General features: G+C 42.0%; 1 protein-coding gene across 1 annotated transcript; it reads right to left on the bottom strand.

The window, feature by feature from the left end:
* Positions 1 to 1,484: 1,484 nt before the first annotated feature.
* On the bottom strand, positions 1,485 to 22,082 carry LOC104491885 (cyclin-J-like protein; the record flags this gene model as incomplete). Its single annotated transcript, XM_010134366.1, has 8 exons — positions 1,485 to 1,932; positions 2,937 to 3,096; positions 3,911 to 4,210; positions 11,181 to 11,391; positions 12,790 to 12,879; positions 21,056 to 21,079; positions 21,713 to 21,810; positions 21,876 to 22,082. Coding segments are annotated over 8 exons (1,538 nt in total), but the record flags the coding sequence as incomplete, so codon positions are not given.
* Positions 22,083 to 22,242: the final 160 nt, after the last annotated feature.

Raw genomic sequence — 22,242 nt, 5'->3', positions numbered from 1 at the left:
TGAATGGAAGAAATTAACTTCATACTAGAATTTGCATTCTCACAAGACAGTTACACAAACACACATTAGCATGCAGGCTAGTTTTCCCCCCCTCCATCCTAACACACCTTTAAAGCAATTCTCAAAAAAATATAATTTAAAACAGCACTATGACACATGACTTGAAAAAATTGCCCCGAGTCAGTAAAAGCATATTGCACATTGTTTTGCTGTCCTGAGACCCTTCAGAGAAAAGACAAACCAAGAGTACTGCCTTCAGACAAATTTACAGTTGTGGTTGCATATATTAGAACTAAAGTTTCACATCTGCAGAAGTCCATTTCATGTAAATATCTACATTAACAAAAAACAGCACTTGTACAGTTTTTTGAATAATCGTCCCTGGTTTCACAGTTGAGAAGGAAACCTTTGGATATATGACAGTAGGTGTGTCTCATTGCAAAGAAGCAACAGGATCATCAATTTACCAGCTACATTTTCCAAGAGAATGCTGATGGCATTTAAAAAACAAAGTCAGCATTGTCTAGTACTGCAACCAAACTCTAGTTCCACAGTAAAGTTAACCAGTTCCCTGTCTTTGTCCTCATTAACATCAGTTCCACTGTCCTGAACTACTGCCACAAGTCATTAAGCCCAAAAGATGAAATAACTGAAGGCAGTGAATCTTTCAAAGAGTTTTTCCAAGAGGGTTTCTTCAAGTAACTTTAAATCCCTGATAAAGCTCATGAACAATTTTACTAACAATATCTCCAGTCTCAAAAGCAGCAGCATGTTAAAGATCTAAGATTTGATTCAAGGTTTTGTTTTTGTTTCTAAAATACTTAAAGGCAGAGTGATGTTCCATTCAGCAGCACCACATTTGGATTCCAAGAGAATTTTAAGTAAGAAATTATTTAACAGTCTTCTGGCTCATTTCTCTTTTTTCCCTTTTATTCTAAAGTCTTACTCCTGAACTATCACTCCTGCTCAAAGACGATGAAAAGCATTCTACGCCTAGATTTCTGCATAAATGAAGTTCACATTTAACCGATGCCAATTTCTGTATCCTTTAGTAGAAGCTTTCAGTAGTACAAGCTGCTACTGCTCAAGCAACGTGCCACTGGAGAGAAGGAGAACATCCCCTAGGTACATTGCTACTCGGCCGGCAGTTCAACAAGCATTGCAGCCTGAAATAACTCTTCAGCGCAAGCTTTCAGTCAACTCTGATGAAGGCTAGGAGGTAATCTCCACAGGGTTTCTATGCAGATGCCTCTCAAAGTGAGAGCATGAGGTATATTAAAGTATTTCTGTTTCTCTCTCTCTAAAAGCCAAAGATACAACCCTTGGCAGAAAGGCACCCAGGTTCCAGTGATCAGAGGATCCAGATCAATGTCCTCTAAATGAGGAAGCCATAAGGATTCTGTTCCTTTGTGGTTTTCATTCAGATACACGTCTTGTATCACAGCTTCAGCTTCTATTCATACCCCTTTTTCTCCCATAAATATTTATCCCTCAAAACACCCAGCTGCATATGAGTGATGACTACTGAAGTAACTACTGCCATAAGCTGTGGAAATGCAGTGTCTGGGCTCCGTTCCTAATTCCACCTGCACAGCAACGGGCATTCGGATGGGCAGAGTCTGGTCAGACTGCCAGAGGCTGGCCTGAAGAGCCGAGTAGGAGTGCAGTGAGCTGTCGGCGCTCCCAGCAAGCAGAGCACTGGGCCTCTGGGCCTGTAAGGAGTCACGATAAGCAGAGCACAAATCTTGCACTGGTGTCTGGAACTGGGAAGGTGTGGCTGAATGCTGGGCTAAAGGGTGGTAGCTAGATTGCTGGAAGAGAACTTGAGTAGTGACTTGATGGCTCAGATTTCCCCTTGCTTGCTGTTCTTGACATTGAATTGTTACTTGCTTTTTTATGTTACTGGCTTCTTTGATGTCATTCTTGTAATACCTGAAACAAATTAGAAATAAGATTTATCAAAGAAGTTCAGAGCTTGCATACATCTCACTGATCAGGCTATACCATCAGCTTTTTGGCCTTAGCTGTATATGGTACTCCTCAGTTCTTTCATAATTAGTTTCTAATTATTCTTCTGCAGTCTTGACACACGAACAACACGTGTGTCAATCTTGCATCACAGGTATATTTTTACTGATGGACTGGTTATCTTGGAACCTTAAGTCCACAACACACACAGACTATTTAAAAATGTCTTTAAGTATTTGCAAAGTATTAAAGTGTACAGCTATAAGGGGGAAAGGCAAATTCCTGTTAGATATTAGAAGAAACATTTTCAGTTTTCATTATCATAAGAATGATGAAGCACTGGAACAAGTTGCCCAGAGAGATTACGGAGTCTCCATCCTTGGAGATAGTCAAAACTTGACAACACCCCAAGCAGTCTGATTTAACTTCAGTTAACCCAGCTTTAAGTAGGAATTCAGAAGATTCACCATCACTCCCAGCCTAAATCATTCTATTAAACTTTTTTTACTTTCTTTTATGACTGTATGTGCTCACAAACTGAACCAGTATTGGTGCATCGCAGTCATGTCATTTACTGGAGGAAAAACAAAGAATAGTTCTGAAATGTCTCCTTACTGTATTCTCGATGTTAGAGATACACTGCTGTGTCTTTGTGGCCAGTATATTGCAAGCACAATGAGAAAACAAAGGAGAAAAAAGCTTTTGTCAACCATTTGTAAAGGCTTCTATCCAATCACACAGACAACCAGTACAAGAAAGTGTAATGAACACTAAATTGCGCACTCCATTCTGCATTGCAAATACTCTTAAAATGCAGTAAAGCGACCTGATTTTTTTCCCTTTTATTCCTCTCCCCAAGCTGAAGATGGAGATTAACAATGTAATATTGTATTGTCTTAATTCTAGCCGAACAATTACTAAAAAAGTATGAACATCTTCCTAACAAACCGGTTACTTTCTGATCTTACATGAGCATCATCTCAATGCACTGGGCAAGATGTTCCCAGGAATAACATGTTAGCAACTGGAGCTGTGTTGTCCAGGCAGGAGAAATCTGCATACAGATACGTGAGGCACACACACAAGCTGCAGCAATCAGAGATGGACGAAAATGGAGGAAAGCATGGTCTACAAAAGACAAAACAAAAGGCAAGAATTTCACTGCTCACTGCAGTAAGCCTATTAAGGGTATACATGGCAAAACAGGACAAAATTAAATCCAGAACTTTGTTCCACACATCTCAAAGTATTAACTCATGACCAGAAAAAGTCTCTCAAAACTAGATGAAGCTTTCCTGAAGATCTACGCATGATTTGTAACTACTGTCAAGGTGTGACTGTGGTTTCTTCTATTTCAGAAAAAGCCACGAAATAGACTGTGCTGAAATCTGTGGACTGCTCTCAGCTGAACTAAAATCAGGTACTGACAATTACACACTGACATTAGTGTTGAACCCAGCTTATGAGGATGCTGCCGTTCACTGCCTCTCACGTGGGCAGATGTTGGAAGCAGTGCTGCAAACCAATTCATTAAAAGCCCCATCATTCTAAATATGTCATAGCTTACAGCACAAGAAACTCTAAAAAATATTATTGAAAAAGATTCATACATTGAATTGCATATACGTCTGCAACTGACAGTAGTTCATGCTCTATGGCAGATCAAAAATTAAGACCTGTTTGACAGTCTCACCAATTAGTGTTCTAAGCTGAAGAAAAAAATTTCTCATCTAGAGATTTCTTGAAAACTGACAAGAGGTTTATGTGCAAGGAAAGGACACTGTACCATTTGCCATCTGAAATAACTGCAAAGAGAAACCATTCTGCACAGATAATTGTGTGCAATCTATGTTACAACAGCTTTTAAAGCCCTTACACCTCTTTCAGAATTTTGCCTTTTGCCAACTGGAAGATAATTCTAGCATAAAACTAAGCCTCTTACCTTGCACTGAGCAATCAAGAAAATAATACACATATTTCTCCAGAAAATGTTTGATTTTGGTCAGTGAGGTGATGGGCCAGCCATTGTGAAGGTCATTCTCACCAATGGACACATAGAGGTAGTAGTCAATGTAGTGTGCTGCTGTTGGTAGACAGAGGTTCCAGTTGAAGTTTTCCAAAAGCAGCACTTCCATTCTAAGCAGATCTTCCTTGTTCAATACCACACTCACATTGCACATGTATGCCAGGTTATTTAAGTGCTCCAGCTTGGGAACTTTATCTTCTTTTTCTTCAAATTTACCTGCCAGAAGAGATGGTTTTCAGGTAAGAGTTATCATTGTGAATGAGCATCCAAAAGCCAAAGAACAATCCCCAAAACAAAGTCCAATGAGAAAAGGTGCTTTTTAAAGGACGGGAAAGTACAGTGATACAAGTAGGAAAGAAGCAAGACTGGTCAACATATTCCTATATCCTTTTTCTGGTTTGTTTGGTTTTAAGTTGTTTCTATAGTACTGATGTCAATACCAAGACTATAAACTCTCTAGGATTACAGACAGTTTTTCTGACAATAACCGGAAGTGGTTTCCTGAAAGGGCATTCAGTCAAGTGTGAAGAAAGCAAGCAGTATGAGGAAAAATATGGCAAAGGAAGATCTAATATTGAGGGGAAAAAGCTCCTTTGGATTTGGAAGCAAATGCACATACTACAAAAAGGAAAACATTAAAAATCTTTGCGCAACACCACCTCTGCCCTTGCTGCTTCAGAATTTCTTTTTGTTCCCTCCTGTCTTGAAGGGCCTCATTAGCTAAGGTCACCAACAGACTGCGAGAAATACACTGTAACCAAGTGATTAACACCAGTCATTCCTGCAAGGTTAGGACAGAGCATACATTTTCAGAGTCCAGATAGCTGAGCAAAGTGGCACCTGTTTCTAAATTGTATTTACCAGCCTACTAATACAGCAGTGGTCTCTAGAATTTTCACCAGTAGCTACAAAACAGAAAAGCAGGATCTTATTCTCTTCACATTTCTTTCATAAAAAGCATCCAATATCAGATTTAATTCCCAGGGTTAGATCCATCAGTAATAAAGCAATAGTATTGCTTTGCTGCAAACTTAAGAAAGCAATTAAGTCTTCTTACAGTGTTGGTTTACCAAGCCAAAAATGACAATCACCAATAACAAGTTTCCAGTACAGCTTAAAGAACTTCCCTGATGCAAAATCTGAATCCTTCACTAATTTAAAGTGCTCTGTAGTTATTTTTCCTCTTTGTTCTTGAGGGCATGTATTCCACTATTAACGCTTGCTTCAATTGTCCTTCCATTGCCTCTAAGAATCCTCCTTTACCGACACAGATCAATTGAAAAGATTAGTGTGTCATATGGCTTCAGAGTATTCTTGTCAAATCTAAACACAATTAAAATCAGTAGTGCACTAGAAAATTATTTTAAAAGGAAGTAAGATCTTGCTATCAATTTAGGATAGCAATTCCTTCCAAAGTGTCTCCAGTATATTAAAAACCTGATGATTTTCTGTACTATTAGCAGCTTAGGTGTCTTTTTAACATATTTAAAAAATTTATTTTCCATCTTTGAGCCTATTCAGGTATCACGGATATGAAGTGCATTAAAAGTGTAATATAGCAGACACCCCACCATAAAAAAAGCGTAACAATAACAAAATTCACCCATCATATGAAGTAGAACAGGAAAGGATTGTGAGAGCACCATCAGTGAAAAAGCCCTTAAAATGCAGGAGTCTGTATATATGCTCATGAATCTCCTTATCCGAATCTAGAACTCTCTCTCTGAAATTTGAGAGAAAAGTTAACCCTGTGGTTTTTTCCCCCCCAAAGGTGATGTCACAGCCTGCTACAGGAGTTTGAGGAGTATGCTGGCAGAAGTAGGAGAAACCACTGAATGTCCAGGAAACTAAGGATGACATCTGTCATTCTGGCCTCCGAGTTCTAGTTCCTTCTTTCTTCCCACTCAACCTTGGAAACTTCAGAAGGTCCGACTATGGTCTGGAGAGCAACCTTCCCAGCACTACTGTGCTGGTAGTCATCAGACCAACATGGGGCAAAGCTATTTGACTTGATCAAGATTATTTTTCTTTTGAAGTTAAAAATAATTGACAACAGCTAAATTCAGTGATTTAGATTACTGGTTATTTATTATTTCCTCCCTTTTGCTTCTCAACACACTAGTTCCTAGCTTTAAATGCTAGGTAACAATGACCACTGCAGCAGACTGGAAACATTGCGTGTAAATGTAGCTAGCTAAGTTGAAGAAAGGTTCCAAATCTGATTTGGGAATGGGGGCAGAGAAATCAACTCAGTTTTGCTTCAAGTAAACTGTAAAATTTTAATGAGATACTTTCCAAAGCAACATACAAGCTGGGAAGAACATGTTAAGATGCTTTTAAAATGCAGCATGTACTTTTCCAGTTCCCCTAATTAAAGGTATTGGAATATACCATCCCTATTTTTGTTCCTTCAGCTACACCAGAAACTGAGATTCCACACAGAGCATACTTATGCTGAGAGAACCAAGACCTCCAACACAATTGCTGCAAGAATATTAAAGGCACAGACATTTACAAGTCTAGTATTGACCAAACAAATAACACTGACTAGTTTAACCAACACCACACTTTGGGAAGAAAAACAAATCTGTTTCAACTACATATCACCTGGAGTCTGTAGTTTGAAGCTAATGAGAATCATGTATGCACATTTAGAAATTACAGTGTAGACACCTCAAATTGAAATTTTGGTTTTGTGTTCTGAGCTTTGGTTACTGATAAAACTGTTTAGTTGTCACTATTACCCTAAAAAATAGTTTTGTTTTGAGGTAGCAGAATCATAGATTAAGCCTTGCTTGAAAGGCTTAAGCAGTGTATGGATGCTGCAGATTTTTAAAGGAAGCCTACTGAGGTCAACAGGATGAATGAAAAGATGAACAGGTAACGTAAGTTTACATTTGTGACCAGCTTTATTATAAAAGCTAAATAGATGGGGGCACCATGGGACATTTCTGAGAGTGTTGTATTACTGAAATTAATGGTGCAAAGACTTTCCAAGTTACTTTAGATCACGTCCTGTCCCACTCTGCATTCTACAATCAGATGGTCCCCTAGAAAAAAAAAGTGAGGGCTTTTTGCATTACATGTTCACTTCTAGTTTTGATGAATGAAAGCCAGAGTAAGTCCTGTTGTCAGAGAGAACAGGTTCAAGTTATAAAGAGTACTTTTCATTAGTACATTTAGCACATTATCAAAACAGCCCATCTGTCTGTGCCAGCTTTTTGCTAGAAAAAACTAAAGGCCTTGGGGAAACGTCAGTATCAAATGTACCCCAAAGAACTGATCCAGCCACTGCAGGAGGCGAGAGTCACCATGTACCCCTTGCTAAGCAGCCTGCAGTTCAGACTGATTACTGGTGGTTGGGTAGATGATCTTCCTGGGGTTTTGCATGGGTAGCGAAACAAAAGCAGGACATGCAGACAATTTGTTTTATTACGTTTTCAGAGTCCTTGAGAAGGCCAAGGAGCAAAAAGGACTGCCCATTGAAAGAGTCATTAAAGTGTAAGTACTTTTTGTCCCATAAACAATTAATATCAATCCAAAAGAAGGATAAACCAGTCAAGCCCATCTAGCCCAGCATAAAGAGAAGACCTATGGATGCTTACATATATGAAGGACTTTTCTTAATTCCTACACTGTTCCAGAAGTTGGTACAGCAAACTTCTGATACTCTCTCCCATCCCCAGATACAAACACAGCTTCTCTCAAAGTGCAGCAAGAAAGAGAGGCTATTTTATAGAAATAATTCCTTGTTCTGCGGTGTCTTTCATCTGTCTGTACAATACCTAGCACATGTGCAAACCACATAGCTCAAGGCACCTGAATTTTTAATGCTCTACTACAGTAAAGTTTAATTACTGAAGAAAATATTCTGTAATGTTTTAGCAACAGGGAAATAAAAAAAGATTAAAGACTACAGACTGAGTTTTGCACTAATCTGTATCCTGGACTGATACCCACTGTTATTTTTTATTGAAAATAAGTAGCTCAGCTGTCATTGTTGGAACGGTTACCTGCTCCTGAAAGTGGAGCAGTAATGGAGAATGGATCACAAAAGCACAGTCCAATAGAAAAACTTCCTGATGTCTGACAGCAGCTCCAGATAGTCAGTGGGGAATTAGGTGATAAAGGATTACTCATGCCCTGAACAGCCCATTTAGCACAGACAGCTTTTCTTGCTCTAACTGATTTTATTTTATTCCAGAGTTAATTCAGCTGCTAAGAATCCACTGGCCGATTCAGGAGCTGGACCAAATAAAGCCTGGAAAACCACAAAAAGTATCCAAGTACTCTGTGGAGCAATGCAGCACTGGATGTGCTGAACGGTAAGCCGACTTTGCTTAAAACAATAATAAAATTTAAAAACTGTCATCATGACTCCATAGTAGCAGAACCCTCTTGAGGAAGAGGGGCTGTAAGAACTAGAATGGCTGGAATATTTGGTGCCACTGAATTGCTGCAAGAGATACTGCTTTTATCAGGTAGTGAAGCACCTGCTGCTGAAGAAGGTTAGCTCTGCAGGGAGAGGAGGAGCTTTCAAGACCCAGCTAGGATTTTACAGCAACAAGCAAAAACTGCACTGCTTTAACTATACTGGTACACTGTAACAGTATAGGCCCCCATAAAGGGCAGTGACAACACTCACAGAAGAAGCAGTTCTGTGGTTTAAGGCTTACTGCCCAGGTGCTTGCTCTCTCCCCAGAGTTTACTGCTTCTGCAGCTGGACCATCTGATTGTGTCAGTGCATGCTTTGGGGCAGCTGGTTTACACAGCTTTCAGCAGGCAAACTGAGCCAAGTAGCACTTCAGCAGATGGGTATCTTTACGCAGTCCCTTTTTCTTAGCGCTCAGGGCTAAGCACCATAAAATATCACAATCATTTTCGGTAATAAATTGCCCAATGAAGATGCAGTTTAGAACATAACCTGCTGCTGCTCAACAGTGCTCCTCTGCAAAGCACTGCCTTCTGAGCTGCCAGGTGAGGTGAACTGAAAGTTCCTGAATTCCCTTCAGACAGGATGTTAGTTCCACTCGATGGATCCAATTGCTGAAAGTATCAGCCAGCTGATTTTGTCTGGGGAAAATCAGAGCTTCCTCAAAGCACTGAGGTGCTTTGGAGGTAACGGAAAGTAGTAACAATTTCAGTTGTTTATCTGTTTGCAAAGTGAGCATGCATCCACCCATAGCCTGGTGCAGAGACAGCAATCCTGGCTTGTGTGCACATGTACTAGTTACTATCCTGCTCTAGATCCAACTAGTTTGCCTGAAGACCAGCTGTCCCAGCTGCCCAGCATTACTTCTCAGCAAGAGCCAGCATCTCCCTGACCTAACAATAGTCAACCTGTCTGAGAAGGTTAAACCACTGGACTTCACTAATGACCTTGAAGCAGCAGGAACCTACAGCCTCTTATATTACCACAGCTGGACCTCAAAAGGAGGTCCTGTCTTCTAATTGTGTACCTAGCCAAATCACCCACATGAACCAAGTCTTTCTGTATTAAAAGAACATGTTTAGTTTACAGTTCTGATCATAAAGTTTCCCTTAACGCAAGTGGAAGGGACAGACTATTCTAAATACATTCCTAAAGTAGCTGTGACATCAAATTTTCCAGCAACTTTTCCTTCCCTCTCCCAATACCTTCCAGTTCACCTCTAGATTACTGTGAACCATTCTTTTTCAAAATTCACATTCAGGGGACATAATAACCTTTGATGATTAGTAAACTTCAAAGATTTTATAGCTGTTCTGAGGAGCTAAACTACCTGGCAGGGATTTCCAGAGGCCTTCTCCAATTATCATGCTGTGCATACATTGCAAAGAAACACACATCTTCAGCTAGGGAACAGCTGGATGATTTGAGGGACATTCACCCACATTCTTCTCAGCTGCCGCAAGTCCAGGCTGCACATTACTTGGCTGCTAGTACAATTTATTTGGACCAGTATTGTCTTCTCACTCCCTCACCTCTTTCACAATCATTTCCAAAGTGAGAAGCACTGTCATCATCCGGTTTCCCTGTCTGGGGAAACTGATGAACCAGTCAAAATGCATTTCTAGAACACAACAAGAGTAAAATTAGTTCCAGCTAATGAAAGAACATCCAGCAAAATGCTGTGTCCTCCATCATGAGAGCACTGCTGTTGTACACTGTCAAAAATAGAGGATGGCAACATTTGTAGGTAAAGGAAAGAGAGAGACAAGTTTTTGAGATCCTTTAGATCTGAGATAGAGGCAACAAATGTCAAAGCTAAATGCAAGTATACAATTTCTCTGAGCTTAAAAAGCAGCCTCAGCTTGCACTTAGAAGTTTGTTGCTTCTATTTCAGAAGTGTGTCTAAAAACTTCTCTATTGTGCCCTTTCCACCCCCAAAAACCCCCACAGTTACAATAATGGGTGTGAATAAGTAATTTGTTGTCCACAGTAGTGCATTGCTCTATAGGGCTCCCACATAGCAGGACAATTTCTCTGTAACCTTCATAAGCCTGCAGGGGTGGGCTGCAATTCCTTGAGGCATCAGTCTCACTTCCCCTGGCTTGCACAGCACCAGCTGCAGAGATTTCAAGCAGGCACCAATGACAAATATTCAAGATCATTTGCTAAATGGATGCTAATACTGAAACTTCAGCATTACCCAGCAATGCCTCACTATTTGATAGAAGCCCAGAATGAGCAGCGTGCATTCCAGCAGCATCAATGCAGCCACTCCAGTGCCAAGAAGCAAATTTTCCTTTGGCTCCTGTATAAGAAGCCTCTGATTATCAAAGAACCAGTTATGCCCAGCAGTCAAAACAGAGGCACGCATTGCCCAAGGATGATCTCCAGGAAAGGCTATGTGTTACACAGATGCCATTCCTTACTGCCAACTCTTCCTTGGAACTAACCTCTCCCAGCCTTGCCACTTCCTTCCTACCCTATTACCCCAGATCTTCACTGTCCCCTTCCACTGACCCAGCTTCAGCTGCCAAAACTTCCTCTGCATGTTAACACCACCATATAGACGTGCAGTGCAAGCTATGCCATTGAGCAGAGTTCTACAACAGACTGCTTTATGCCTTGACTTGGACTTCATTAGGCCTGACCTTAAGTAGGTGGAAGCTGTTAACACAGCGAGAAAAGCACATGATATATAAGGAGAACAGCCATCTGTTCTGAAGAAAAAAACTTTATAGACAGCAGCCGACTTACTTGCTAGGAGAAGACAGGCAAATGAAATGGTGTGCAGCTGCTTGACAGCGATATCATAGCGATCCATCACGAGGTCAAGTAAGTAGATAGCAAGATGCCGGGCTGCAGGGCACAGATTGCAATGGTTGCTGAGGACAGTCAAGAGATCGATGAAGTATCGGCGCATCCCAATCTGTGGTGAATGAGCCTTATACACAGGCAACTTAAGTTCCTATGGGGGGGAAGAAAAAGGAGGGGGAAGGAAACAGAGGTACTGAATTACCATCTCATTGTCTGGAATCCCAAACCAACACCTCCTATGGCAAATATTCATCAACTACAGCAGTGTGACTGACACAAATCAGGGCTGGATTACTGCACGGTTAGACAGTCAGTTAACTTCTAATACTTGGGTCACCCACACGCTTTCCTCACAAGCATTTAACATACTGTCAGACACTGTAAATTACAGTTTAACCCAGAGGCAACTTGCTGTTGTTTTCTACAGAACACCAAACTTCTTGGACGTGAAAATTGTTCCTGAAGGACTCCTTTTTCATTTTGTTTACCCAAACTGGACTGTTAAGGTTTTAACAGGGTTTGATAGGCAAGAAACATTTCTCTGATATTGACCCTTCCTCAGTCGTCCAAGTTACATCCTGTGTCAGAAAAATGCAGAAGTCTTTAGAATAACTAATATCTAACATGAAAAAAAAAAAAATCACATGGTGCATGGCTGCAGTAAGAAACAAAAGAAAAACAAACAAGAAACAAAACAAACAGAATGATTAGACTTTTCTGATTATAGCAAATCCCAGTATTTTCTGTAGTAAACTATTTCAGCAGTATAAAAGCTAATCATTGAACTGACAGACTGTATTCCATATGTAATATATGAATATTAAAGTCAGAAATACACAAGTTTTGTTTTCCTGTGCTAGATCTTCACCTACGAGAGTTTTTACATGCAAGTTTGTAGCCACCATGCAAAGAGTAGGTTAAGGGAAGGAGTGAAGATCTTTGGGAATACCCACTTCAAGCTAACTCCACTTAGGAGTCGGCACTTTAGGCACAGGCAGACACGAATGCAGTTACCGTGGCCAGACTTGAATTAAGATGGGCTGAGTACATGTTGATAGGCATGGATTAGAAAAACGCGGTTTCAGCAAGGTATCTCTTTCAAAAATTTGTCGAGGTCATATGTCATTTTTGCATTACATATATTTGAAAATAAATTAGAAGTAGTACAGTGCTGCAAGATAGATGTGATTTATAGTGCAATACAAAGCAGTACATAGCAGCTAATTCCACTAAATAGATCATGACTTCTTTGTTTTTCTCCAAAGGTGAAAGGAGGAAATACCTGCACTGGCCACCCCATTTACAGAAGTAAGAGGCACCACCTTGCACAGCCAGCACAGTGGCTGGTCCCGCTTCTTTCATCCCCTGGAAGGAGACATTCCACTATGAGGTTCAACTTATCAGGAAGAAGTAGTAAGAAGGAGCCCCCACCTTGCCCAGCCAGCACAGTGGCTGCTCACGCTTCTTTCATCCCCTGGAAGGAGACATTCCACTATGAGGTTCAACTTATCAGGAAGAAGTAGCTACACAATCGGGCTCAGAGGGATACCGAGAACTGGAAACCAGGGAGACTCCAGCACGAGAAGCAGCTGACAAAGACGGCCAGGCGAGCACTGTAACGGATGACTGCTTCCCGGGCCTGTTTAAAGAAAGTCCATGAAAAAACACATTCCGGACTGAACAGACACACGCTGTGGACAGGCAAACAGCCCTTTGAAACCTGGGACAGCCTTCACTGGGGCATTAGAAAGAAACCACCACCAGTAACGACTTACAAAGCAGGGAGACAATGGAACATGTTCCCCCCCATTGTTTTATACCCAGAAAACCCCCATAAATTTGATTTTTCAATTGCCTTATGTACAAAGATTTCAATCCATCAGTCCAACTGACATACACGGGTTCAGAGCAGGAAATCAAAATCATAGCATACCCATAACAAAAATTCTGGCAGCAGTGGTTTCAAGCTCAGTGCTTCCATCAGTTAAAATAACTGCATTTTTTTTAGTATGTCTATACAAAACTATTTCAAGATCAGGTAGCAATTCTACCTCTGAAATACTTTGTTCTTCTAGGTAACTGGTACGAGCCTCAAGTTTAATTTTTTGAAATGTTCTTCCTGTTTTGACAGCTAAGTCTCTCAGCAAAATTATAGTATATACTCTGAGGTCAGCATACATATTTAATGTGAAATTTGCTTTTGAAACCATAAAAACAAATGCAAGAACAGTAACTTCAAATATACATCTACTGAAAATATCTGAAATGTCTAAATGTTACAGGTCAGTGGGTGAGCATTAGAGGCTCAGAATAAAGGCAGAGATCCAGAGATGTACATCTGAACCTCAGAAGCCACCACCTCTACTCAGCCCACTGTGCTAGAAAATTCAAAGACCCACCAAAGCACAGAATTTAAGATAACAAGGACTACTCTGCTACTAGTTTAAGGTAAGACATGTAACCTGTAAGACATCTGCTTTTCATATATACATTGTTATTTATTTTTTGAAAATCGGTTACCAGTAAAGGGTACAGGTGAAAGGCATTCTCATTTTGTTCACCAAAACAACCCACGTGGGCTTTCGGATAACAAGACTTGGCAGCACAGACAAGGTTCAGCTTCAGGACTAATGTGAGGAGGAACAGCCACGTGCTGCGGTTTCTTACAAGATCAAGTTCCTAGATATTAATTGATTCAGCGTAATTATCTGTGTATAGGCAAGAGTCTTGCCCTGCACCACATCGCACGAAGCAGCTAATAAGTAGTTGAATAGAGCTGCTTTTACACTGACAGATCAGTCTTAAGTGCGGAGCTTTTCTCTGAAAGGAAAGGGAGCAGTACAGAGTTTAACAATGGCAGAGCTGAATAGCAGGCTGACAGTTATCAGCTCGGCTGTGGGTATGCACCCCTTTCCATCAACCCCCCACAGGGTTCCTTAGCATAAGTTCATCAAAGAGGAAAACATCAGTCCTTTGAATTAAAAAATGCTTTTGCTGCTTTGGGGGCAGCAGTGCAGGATCAGCAAATACAACTGTGTGGAAAACACCGAACTCTGGGGGAGCAAGAGTAAAATTAATTGTTTCCATTGTTTAATTTTTTTCCTCTGTCTCCAGTAAGGGTTAGTAGAAACTGCGAGTCTTGCTGTCTGCTGGAATTGCCCTTTCATATGCTGCTTCTGCTTATCTTCTACCTGTTCATCTGTGACTACTTCAACAGCTTTGCTTTGGGCTACTCAGCAGTTGCCACATTGGAATGCTAAAAGCAGCAGCACCTAACAGGCTCACTGGTGTCTTGGAAATTACTTAACAAGCTTCACTCAACATATTGATCTGTGTCTCTCCACAGAAAGCCTCCAGAAAGTCAGAGCACAGCATTTAAAAGCATCACAACTTAATTTCAAAACCTGAAGAATAATGCTTGGACTGAGAGTGTTAAGGATGAAGACAACTTTTAAGCTGCCACCTACTACCAGCTTCAAGACCTGAACTTACAAAAGAAGGGAATCAAGATAAACATTTAAGTGGTATTAAAGGCAACAAATCTTCCTCAGCAATCACATCAGGACAGCCAGGCTCCAGACATGAGCCACTCATTGACAGCAGAGACAACTCAGTAACCCCACTGCTTCAGCTGGCACCGTTCATTACCTGAGCTCAGGAGACAAGATTCCGTCTGGTTTGAATGGTTTTGTAACTGGGCTGAGCAAACACACTTCAGAATCCGTACCTAAAGGAGAAGCTAGGCAACAAGACTTAAACTAAAGCTTTTGAGCAACTACGTGAAGGTTGAGCTTTCCCTGGCCATTTGAACTAAACCATCCAAACAAGGATTGAAGCAGAGAGGAAGAAAACCTAACAGGATCACTTCCTTCAGCTCCCTTAAAGCAGCAGCTGATACAGGCCAGCCTACCCAGCACTTATCTTCATCAGAGTACCACATCAGACAGTTCGGTGTTCAACACAGCAAGAAATTCCACACACACATTTTTTTCTGTCCAATTTCTTTTCAGTAAAACTGTTCTCCCTCTGATATAAAGCCAGAATGAACTGACAAGCAGTCAGGAGAAAAAAGTTAACAGCAGAAAAGTTAGCAAGTGATGTGACATAATGGTAATAAGTCACACTAATAACGATCAGTTCTCAGAACAAAAGTGGAATTCATCGAGGTATTTTAGAACAACTCACATGCTTTTTGACAAGGAAAATGAAATTCTGTAACAAATATGCCTCCGAATCTGAAATTCAGGGAGATCTGAACTGAGTCTGGTTTTCTACCGTGTCAGGATGCTTGGACTTCAGTCAGGATCCGTTCTGTGCCACAGGTCAAAGATGCAGCATCTTCTGACTCCCTGCAATAGCTCTGGTGTTTCTTATTGCCCTCATCCCTCTCAGCACCAGCCATCTCACTGCCTGCTACACAGGGAGCTGCATCCTCCGTGGGGAGCCAGGTAAATTACCTTCTCATTCCTGGGGCAAAATGAAGCACCTGAACCAGAGCTACACAGTAATAGAAAGCATCTAGAAACAGCTGTTAAAATACTCCCCCCTACACAGACACAGCTGATGAGCAAAGATACCCAGTGGAGTATTACTTAAGTTTCAACGAATTCTCAAGGGCTACTAAGTATTTAAGTAAGAAAACTGGTAAAAAACATGGTAACGTTCTCAATCACTTAGGTCTCTGTATGTCGCTTGTTCTGGAAAAATAGCATGTACGTGACCTCCAGCAGATTCTTAAGAATTCCCATAGTAAGAATAACAGATACTGCAAGGCTGTTGGCATTAGAACAGGAAAAAGAAAAGCCTGTAGTGGGAATAAAGGGAAAGCTTATCTAGCAGGCTATTAACAGTTCTTTGAAAGAGACAAACTCCTTCCTGTTTTGTGTTCTAACCAAACAGTTTTCCAGCTGTGTAAGAAAGGAGCCGAACTGATCTTAGATATAATTATTGCACCACACACAAGAAACCATTAAAAGCTAATTCCTCTGTAATGCATTATTTATGTGGGCAAGAATATACAAAGAAAAATTTAGACTATATTTTTTATAGGAGCTTGAAATTTCAGAGCACTCTTTGCAGTAGACTAGGTAGCCTGCTACCGATGTTAGGACACTCTCTCCCCCACAGACACAATCCTCTGCCTCCGTACAGACTGCAGCACTGGGCCTTCCCGAACCAAGATCACTCACAGGAAACTCGGCTGCTGTTCTGTGCTTAGGCAGCTGACTGCAGTTTAATTGATGGGTCAGAAAGGTTAGGAGTTAGTGTTTACGAACAGCCTGAGAGTAGAGTACAGCTGACACATTGAGCTGTTACTGATCTTCAAGCTGACCCTGAAAGCTCAAAGGGAAGGGCTGGTATTAACTGACAGGGCAGCACGCTTAGGGTATGGCCAGCAAGATGTTTCCTCACAGAGCAGAAACGCCTGGTGAAAGTCTCTGGAACAGCCACACTTGCTTCATCAGTGCAAGCCCAAGCTGTGCTGTCTTACTACAGAGACCGACCCATGTTTATACCCCATAGAAAATACAGCAATAAGGGACAGGCTAGGAATCACTGCATGATCTAGCACTCCTACATCCCTCTCAGTCCTGAAAGTACAATGTTTCTCATTATTTTAGCAACCTTCAGCTGTTTTAGACAGTCTTTATCAGGTTTTAGGAGAAGTGTCAGTCTTGCACAGTGTCTGGATTCAGTATGTAGGAGTAAGAGACAAACCTGACAGAACCACATTTCAAAGAGGATGTCAGACAGTTCCTCTCATTATTTCCAGTGAAAATTTTAAATTCAGAGGTTTTCTAATAAGGAAGGGTACATGGGCAATATTTTATTTTCCCCCTCATTCAACAGTGACCAATCAGATAGACAGAACAACAGCTTAAACACACTCATTACACTGCCTGGATCAGTGCAGCCAGCAGCTACCCTTACTGATTTATGACACATTCCACTGATGCGTAAATGAAACACCATAAATTAAGATTTTCTTCTGTGTTACCACTTCTGTGTTTGTGCACACTGAAAAGGAGCAGCAAGTTCAAGAACGTCTCCCACAGAGGGCCAGATCTGTGGACACATAAACCAGAACCTCAAGTTCCAACCTATGACTTCGGCTTACGCTTTCACTCTTTCAAAGCAGATTCAATAGTTTTCCCCCTTTACCTAGATTAAAGGCCATCTCAGACTACATTCTGTGCTCTTCATGCATCTCTTCTACCACCCACTTCTCTCTTTCAAAATATCTACAAACGCACACAGGCTCCATTCCTTGAGATCTGAGCTTAGTGTGGAGACATAAATGAAGTTTCAAGCATACTGGTGAAATGTCACACAAAGCGCTTGTGGCAGACCAAGTGAGCATTTCAGCTGTACCTAACAGCTTTTGTGCTTGAATCCACACCACCCTTCGGCCTCCTCATAGCAGTCCAGGCACTCGAGGTTTGCGGGAAAGTTGAACTAGTATTGTGCTTGAAAATCCATTGCTTGGCATGTTCCACTGTGGTATTTTAATCAAGTGTTTCATTAAGCCCTTCTTACACACTTTAACGTATTCAGAGTTTGGCAGCTAATCTAAGACGGATCAGAGAAAGGAGTGTGAAAACTGAAAATCCAACTTTAAGGAAAAAAGAATGAATAACCATGTACTTTATTAGGACACCTGTTCCTTTCAGCTTCACACACATGCTGCCATCTATAACACCAGAAAATTACAGCTAGCAAGCAGTACTGCTATTGTTGCTGATATTCAAAAGCTAAGGCTTTATGAGTGTGTTAAGTGATCAGAATATGCTTTTGTTGCTGAGCTGCCAGTCTCCGATAAAAAAAATTATATTAATACACTTCAATGCCTGTTCTACCTTTACTTTTACAGCTGCTTCAAACTGGAAAGGTGTATCTGAATGAAAGGTTACTGGTTTATCCTCTCTATTAAATGAAATGGAAAAGAGCACAAAACCTTTTGCATGTCCACAGGTATCCAGGGCCCCTGGAGTTCTCATCTAGATTTTGTTTTAAAAACAGAACCCAGAAGCAGCACCTTTACAGTATCCTAATGCCTTTCCTCTGTGCAAGTGTCCAGTCTGCAGTTCAGGCTGTGCCAGGCAGATCTAAACATGGCAAAATTGCCATTTCATTGATTAAGCATTGAAGGGATGATCACTTTTTAAAATAACAAGGACAAGAGTGGACTTAGAGGCTAAAAGATAGAACAGTACCTATAACATCAAGGTCATGCACTATACCAACAGCTCAAGGAAACCAGATGCTTTGGCACAACTACAGAAAAAAAAAAACTACAGGCATAGATGGTGGGTGCAGGGAGAGAAGGAAGAGGTTGTGTTTTTACCAAAGTTCCTACTAAACAAAGTTAATAACGGACCTTGCAGTACTTCTGTCAGGATGTTTTAACACCACAAGAAATGCATTTATGGTGACAGTACTCAAAGACCAGTGAAGAAAAGGGCCCCGCACACAAACCCTGTATGGATTACACTCCTGCTTCAGAGACCACAGTCCAAACTGACACCGTGGATGAAGCTGAGGGAAATGTAACGAAAAGAGAATGAACCACATCACAGTGGTAAACAGCATTTCCTCATTAGGATCTTCAAACCAAGAGGAGGTGGGAGACAGGTGTGGAGGAGCTTTCACCTAGAGGAAATCACTCAGACATTTTTACCACTTAACTGCGAAGGACTGTTTGCTTTCAGCAGAAGGAGGATCAGCTAGATCTCCTCACCCCCTGAAAGCAACTGCAGACAGTAATTTGGACTGCTTTTAAAAAGATCAAGTTACAATTATCAACCTCTTAAATACACAAGCAACAAGTCCTGTAAAATTTGCCCCTGCTCTGAGAAGCTATGCAAGAGAAATAAAAAGGGACGTGAGAGCAGATCTAGTAATTCTCATTAACTGCAGGAAATGAACATATCCTGGGAGGAAATAGCCCAACTCAAGGGAGGAATAGCAAACTGACAGCATGCATTTCTGGGACACTCAGATTGACTTCTAAAGCAAAGTATTTCCTCAACTTTAAACAACAAACCAAAAACCCCTAACTGTTACTGAGATTTCCACAGACCTGGAGTATCCAGGCTACTGAAGCAGGCAGCAGAGCTGTGCACAGATGCTGGAGTAGTCCCAAGTCCATTCAGAGAGGTCTCTGATTTTTGAGGAGGAAGTCAGCTGCCTGGCACAACCGGCACCTTTCCACAGTCAGTAACATAGGACTATCGTAGCAGTAGCTGAAGGACCAGAAAATACCACACATACACACAGCACCTTTTTTTGGCTTGGTTCATGTTAGACTCCTCTAGTACAAACACCCACATTATGCTCCAATTTTTATCCTCCTTCCTGGCTCAACAGGTGTAATGTTCTGGCCTAGTGCAGAGGAATGCTTTAACCTTTCATTTAAAGTCTAAGGATGTGTGTAGCACTGTGAATTTAGGCATTTTGGTCCCCTAGGGCAGCTTGCTCTATAACTAACACAATACAGTCCAGCCCCGTAATCACAGCGCAGATACTTGACTAGCCAGACAATTCAGGCACTATTAATTTCCTCTGCATTGAGCTAGAGCCTTTGGGAAGTCACAAAGCCACACAGCCTCTTTTTCAGCCCTCTCTGAATTAGAAGCCAGATATACCACACACATTCAGTATCTGCTCTTATGCAGAACATATCAGATAGAGCACACAACGTCTGTCACAGAGGACACCAACTTTCCACGAGGTTAAGAACTCCTCCTGGATGCAAGTGGGGGATAGGAGGGATGGCAGAACATTTTTTCTAGTTGTTAGCTTAAAACCAGGGTTGTTTCACAGTAGACATGCATCTCTGATATTTGTGTGTCTAAATTATTTTGGAAAAAAGCATTTCTAATGATCCTTCTGTTGGTTTAGGAGACCAGTTATAATATTTAAAAGGGACATTTTATTCCTCTTCCTAAACCCAGACTTTATGTTCTTCAGAAAAGTGGGATAGCCTACAGCACACAAGGATTTTAAACCAGAGAGGCTTAAGGAAACGATTGCCTGAATTTCCTGTGTTCCAGTACTAACACTGTAGTGGGGATGCCACTAGTGAAGCTTATTTTGTTCTGTGTAAGAGCCATATGCATCCCTAGAACTGGTCTATACTTGCAAAAATCTGACTTTAGTACTTAAAAACTACTTCCCAAACTTTGCTGAAGGATCCTTTTGAGGAGCTCCATGATATTCTGTGGTAAATTCTGGCACTTCAAACATCAAAAAGGCAAACCTTGGCAATATTCTAAGACTTGGTTCTGCAGAATATTACAGGGGGAAAAAATAAAAACACAGAGTGAACCAAGGCAGTTTTAGGGGCTGTGATTATTTTTGCTTGATGTGCTTGCACTCTGGATTCTCACGTAGTACTTCCTTCAGCAAGAAGCGTCATCCTTAGGGATGGGCAGCAGAATAAGTTGTAGCCCTTCTGAGCAGCAGAAAGGGCAGAGCAGCCCAGAGGCCCTTCTCCCTCTTTACAGGTTCTTTCAATTCAAACAATTCTTGTCATCTCTGCTGACCTAGATTACTATCCATACACTAAAAAGGTGTTTTAGCAGTCTTGAGTTGTCAGGTATGTCCAGAAAGCAGGCTGAGGAATTAAATAGTTGATTAAAAGGCACTAGATGCACTGGGGGTGGGAATTTAAGCTTCCTCCCACTTTTAACACCCTGTCAATTGGATTCTCTCAGTTATTCCTCCCACACGGTAAGGCCGGGAAGGCCTGCCTTGGCTGGAGGAGGTGAGAACAAACAAACCCCCTGGCAGAGTCCTGATAACAATTAACTCACCTGGCACAATTTAATGCTAAATACCTGTAAGGAAGACAAAGGGAACAGAATGTCCAAAGCATTCACTTTGCCAGCCATAGCTTCAGTAACTCAAGAGCTGTGCCAAGTGCAGGTGGTCAGTGTTTGCCGAGGGCCCTCTGAAGCTTCCCGGCTGACCACTGCCTTTAGAGCCTCTCCAAAGCTGGGAGTCGGCCTAGAGAGATGCAGAAAGCGAACCAACAGCCTCAGTGCTACCTGCTCTCAGGCAAGCCCATCAAACAGCGACCGCACTGTACTGCTAACTGGAGGACTTGTTACAGGTTTTCTAATCCACGTGTGAATAGCATACTAACTTTTAGAAAAGCCATTATGAGTCCTGTTGGAACATCTCTCAGCTCCAGTCTGCCAGGGAGCAGGATCCTACCTTCCACTCGAACATCAGCACTGATCTACTAGAAAAGAAGCAACACCACTTCTGCAGATCCTACAACACACTGACTTTTTGCGGGGCAGCATCAGCACCCTCTTAGCATTTAATGAAGAGAGGCATCAAGACCCGGGCTAAGTTAAAGGTACTGAAAAGTTGCAGGCAGGTGGTTTGAGATAGTAGCTCTCGCAAGCTGGTTTCGAACAGGTCTCGATCAAAACACAGAGGACAGGGCAGAGCTCTGTGCAAACCTGCTCCTTTGAGACGTGCCGAGGGGGAGTTCCCAGCGCCGAGGCTCCGCCGGGGCAGCTGAGCAGTCCTTCCCCCGAGGGCCGGTGCCCGGGCGTTTCTGCAGGGGAGGAAATCGCGCAGGGAAGAGCGAGGAGGAGGGAAAGGAACAAAGCGGGACCCAACCTTCGTCCTCAGGGTCTGATGGATGTCTGCTGCCAGCTCCCCTTTCCACCACTGCTCTTCCATCCTTTTGCTTCCCATCCCGACAAGGGTCTGGAAGAGAGACGGGCCGCTCTGCTGGGAGGGAGAACAAACCGTCGAGTCTCCCGAAGCCCGGCGGCTGTTTCCGCCGGCCCTCCCCGCGGTACCGGTGGCCGCCCCCGCGCCCCGCTAATAGCGGGGAGGGAGAACAAACCGTCGAGTCTCCCGAGGCCCGGCGGCTGTTTCCGCCGGCCCTCCCCGCGGTACCGGTGGCCGCCCCCGCGCCCCGCTAATAACCGTTTAACGTCCCAATTCATTCACTACCTTCAAGGCGCTGCGGAACGCCCCC

Source organism: Buceros rhinoceros, unplaced genomic scaffold (genome assembly GCF_000710305.1).
Source record: "Buceros rhinoceros silvestris isolate BGI_N320 unplaced genomic scaffold, ASM71030v1 scaffold31654, whole genome shotgun sequence".
Classification (NCBI taxonomy): domain Eukaryota; kingdom Metazoa; phylum Chordata; class Aves; order Bucerotiformes; family Bucerotidae; genus Buceros; species Buceros rhinoceros.
This window is presented reverse-complemented; position numbering and strand designations above follow the sequence as displayed.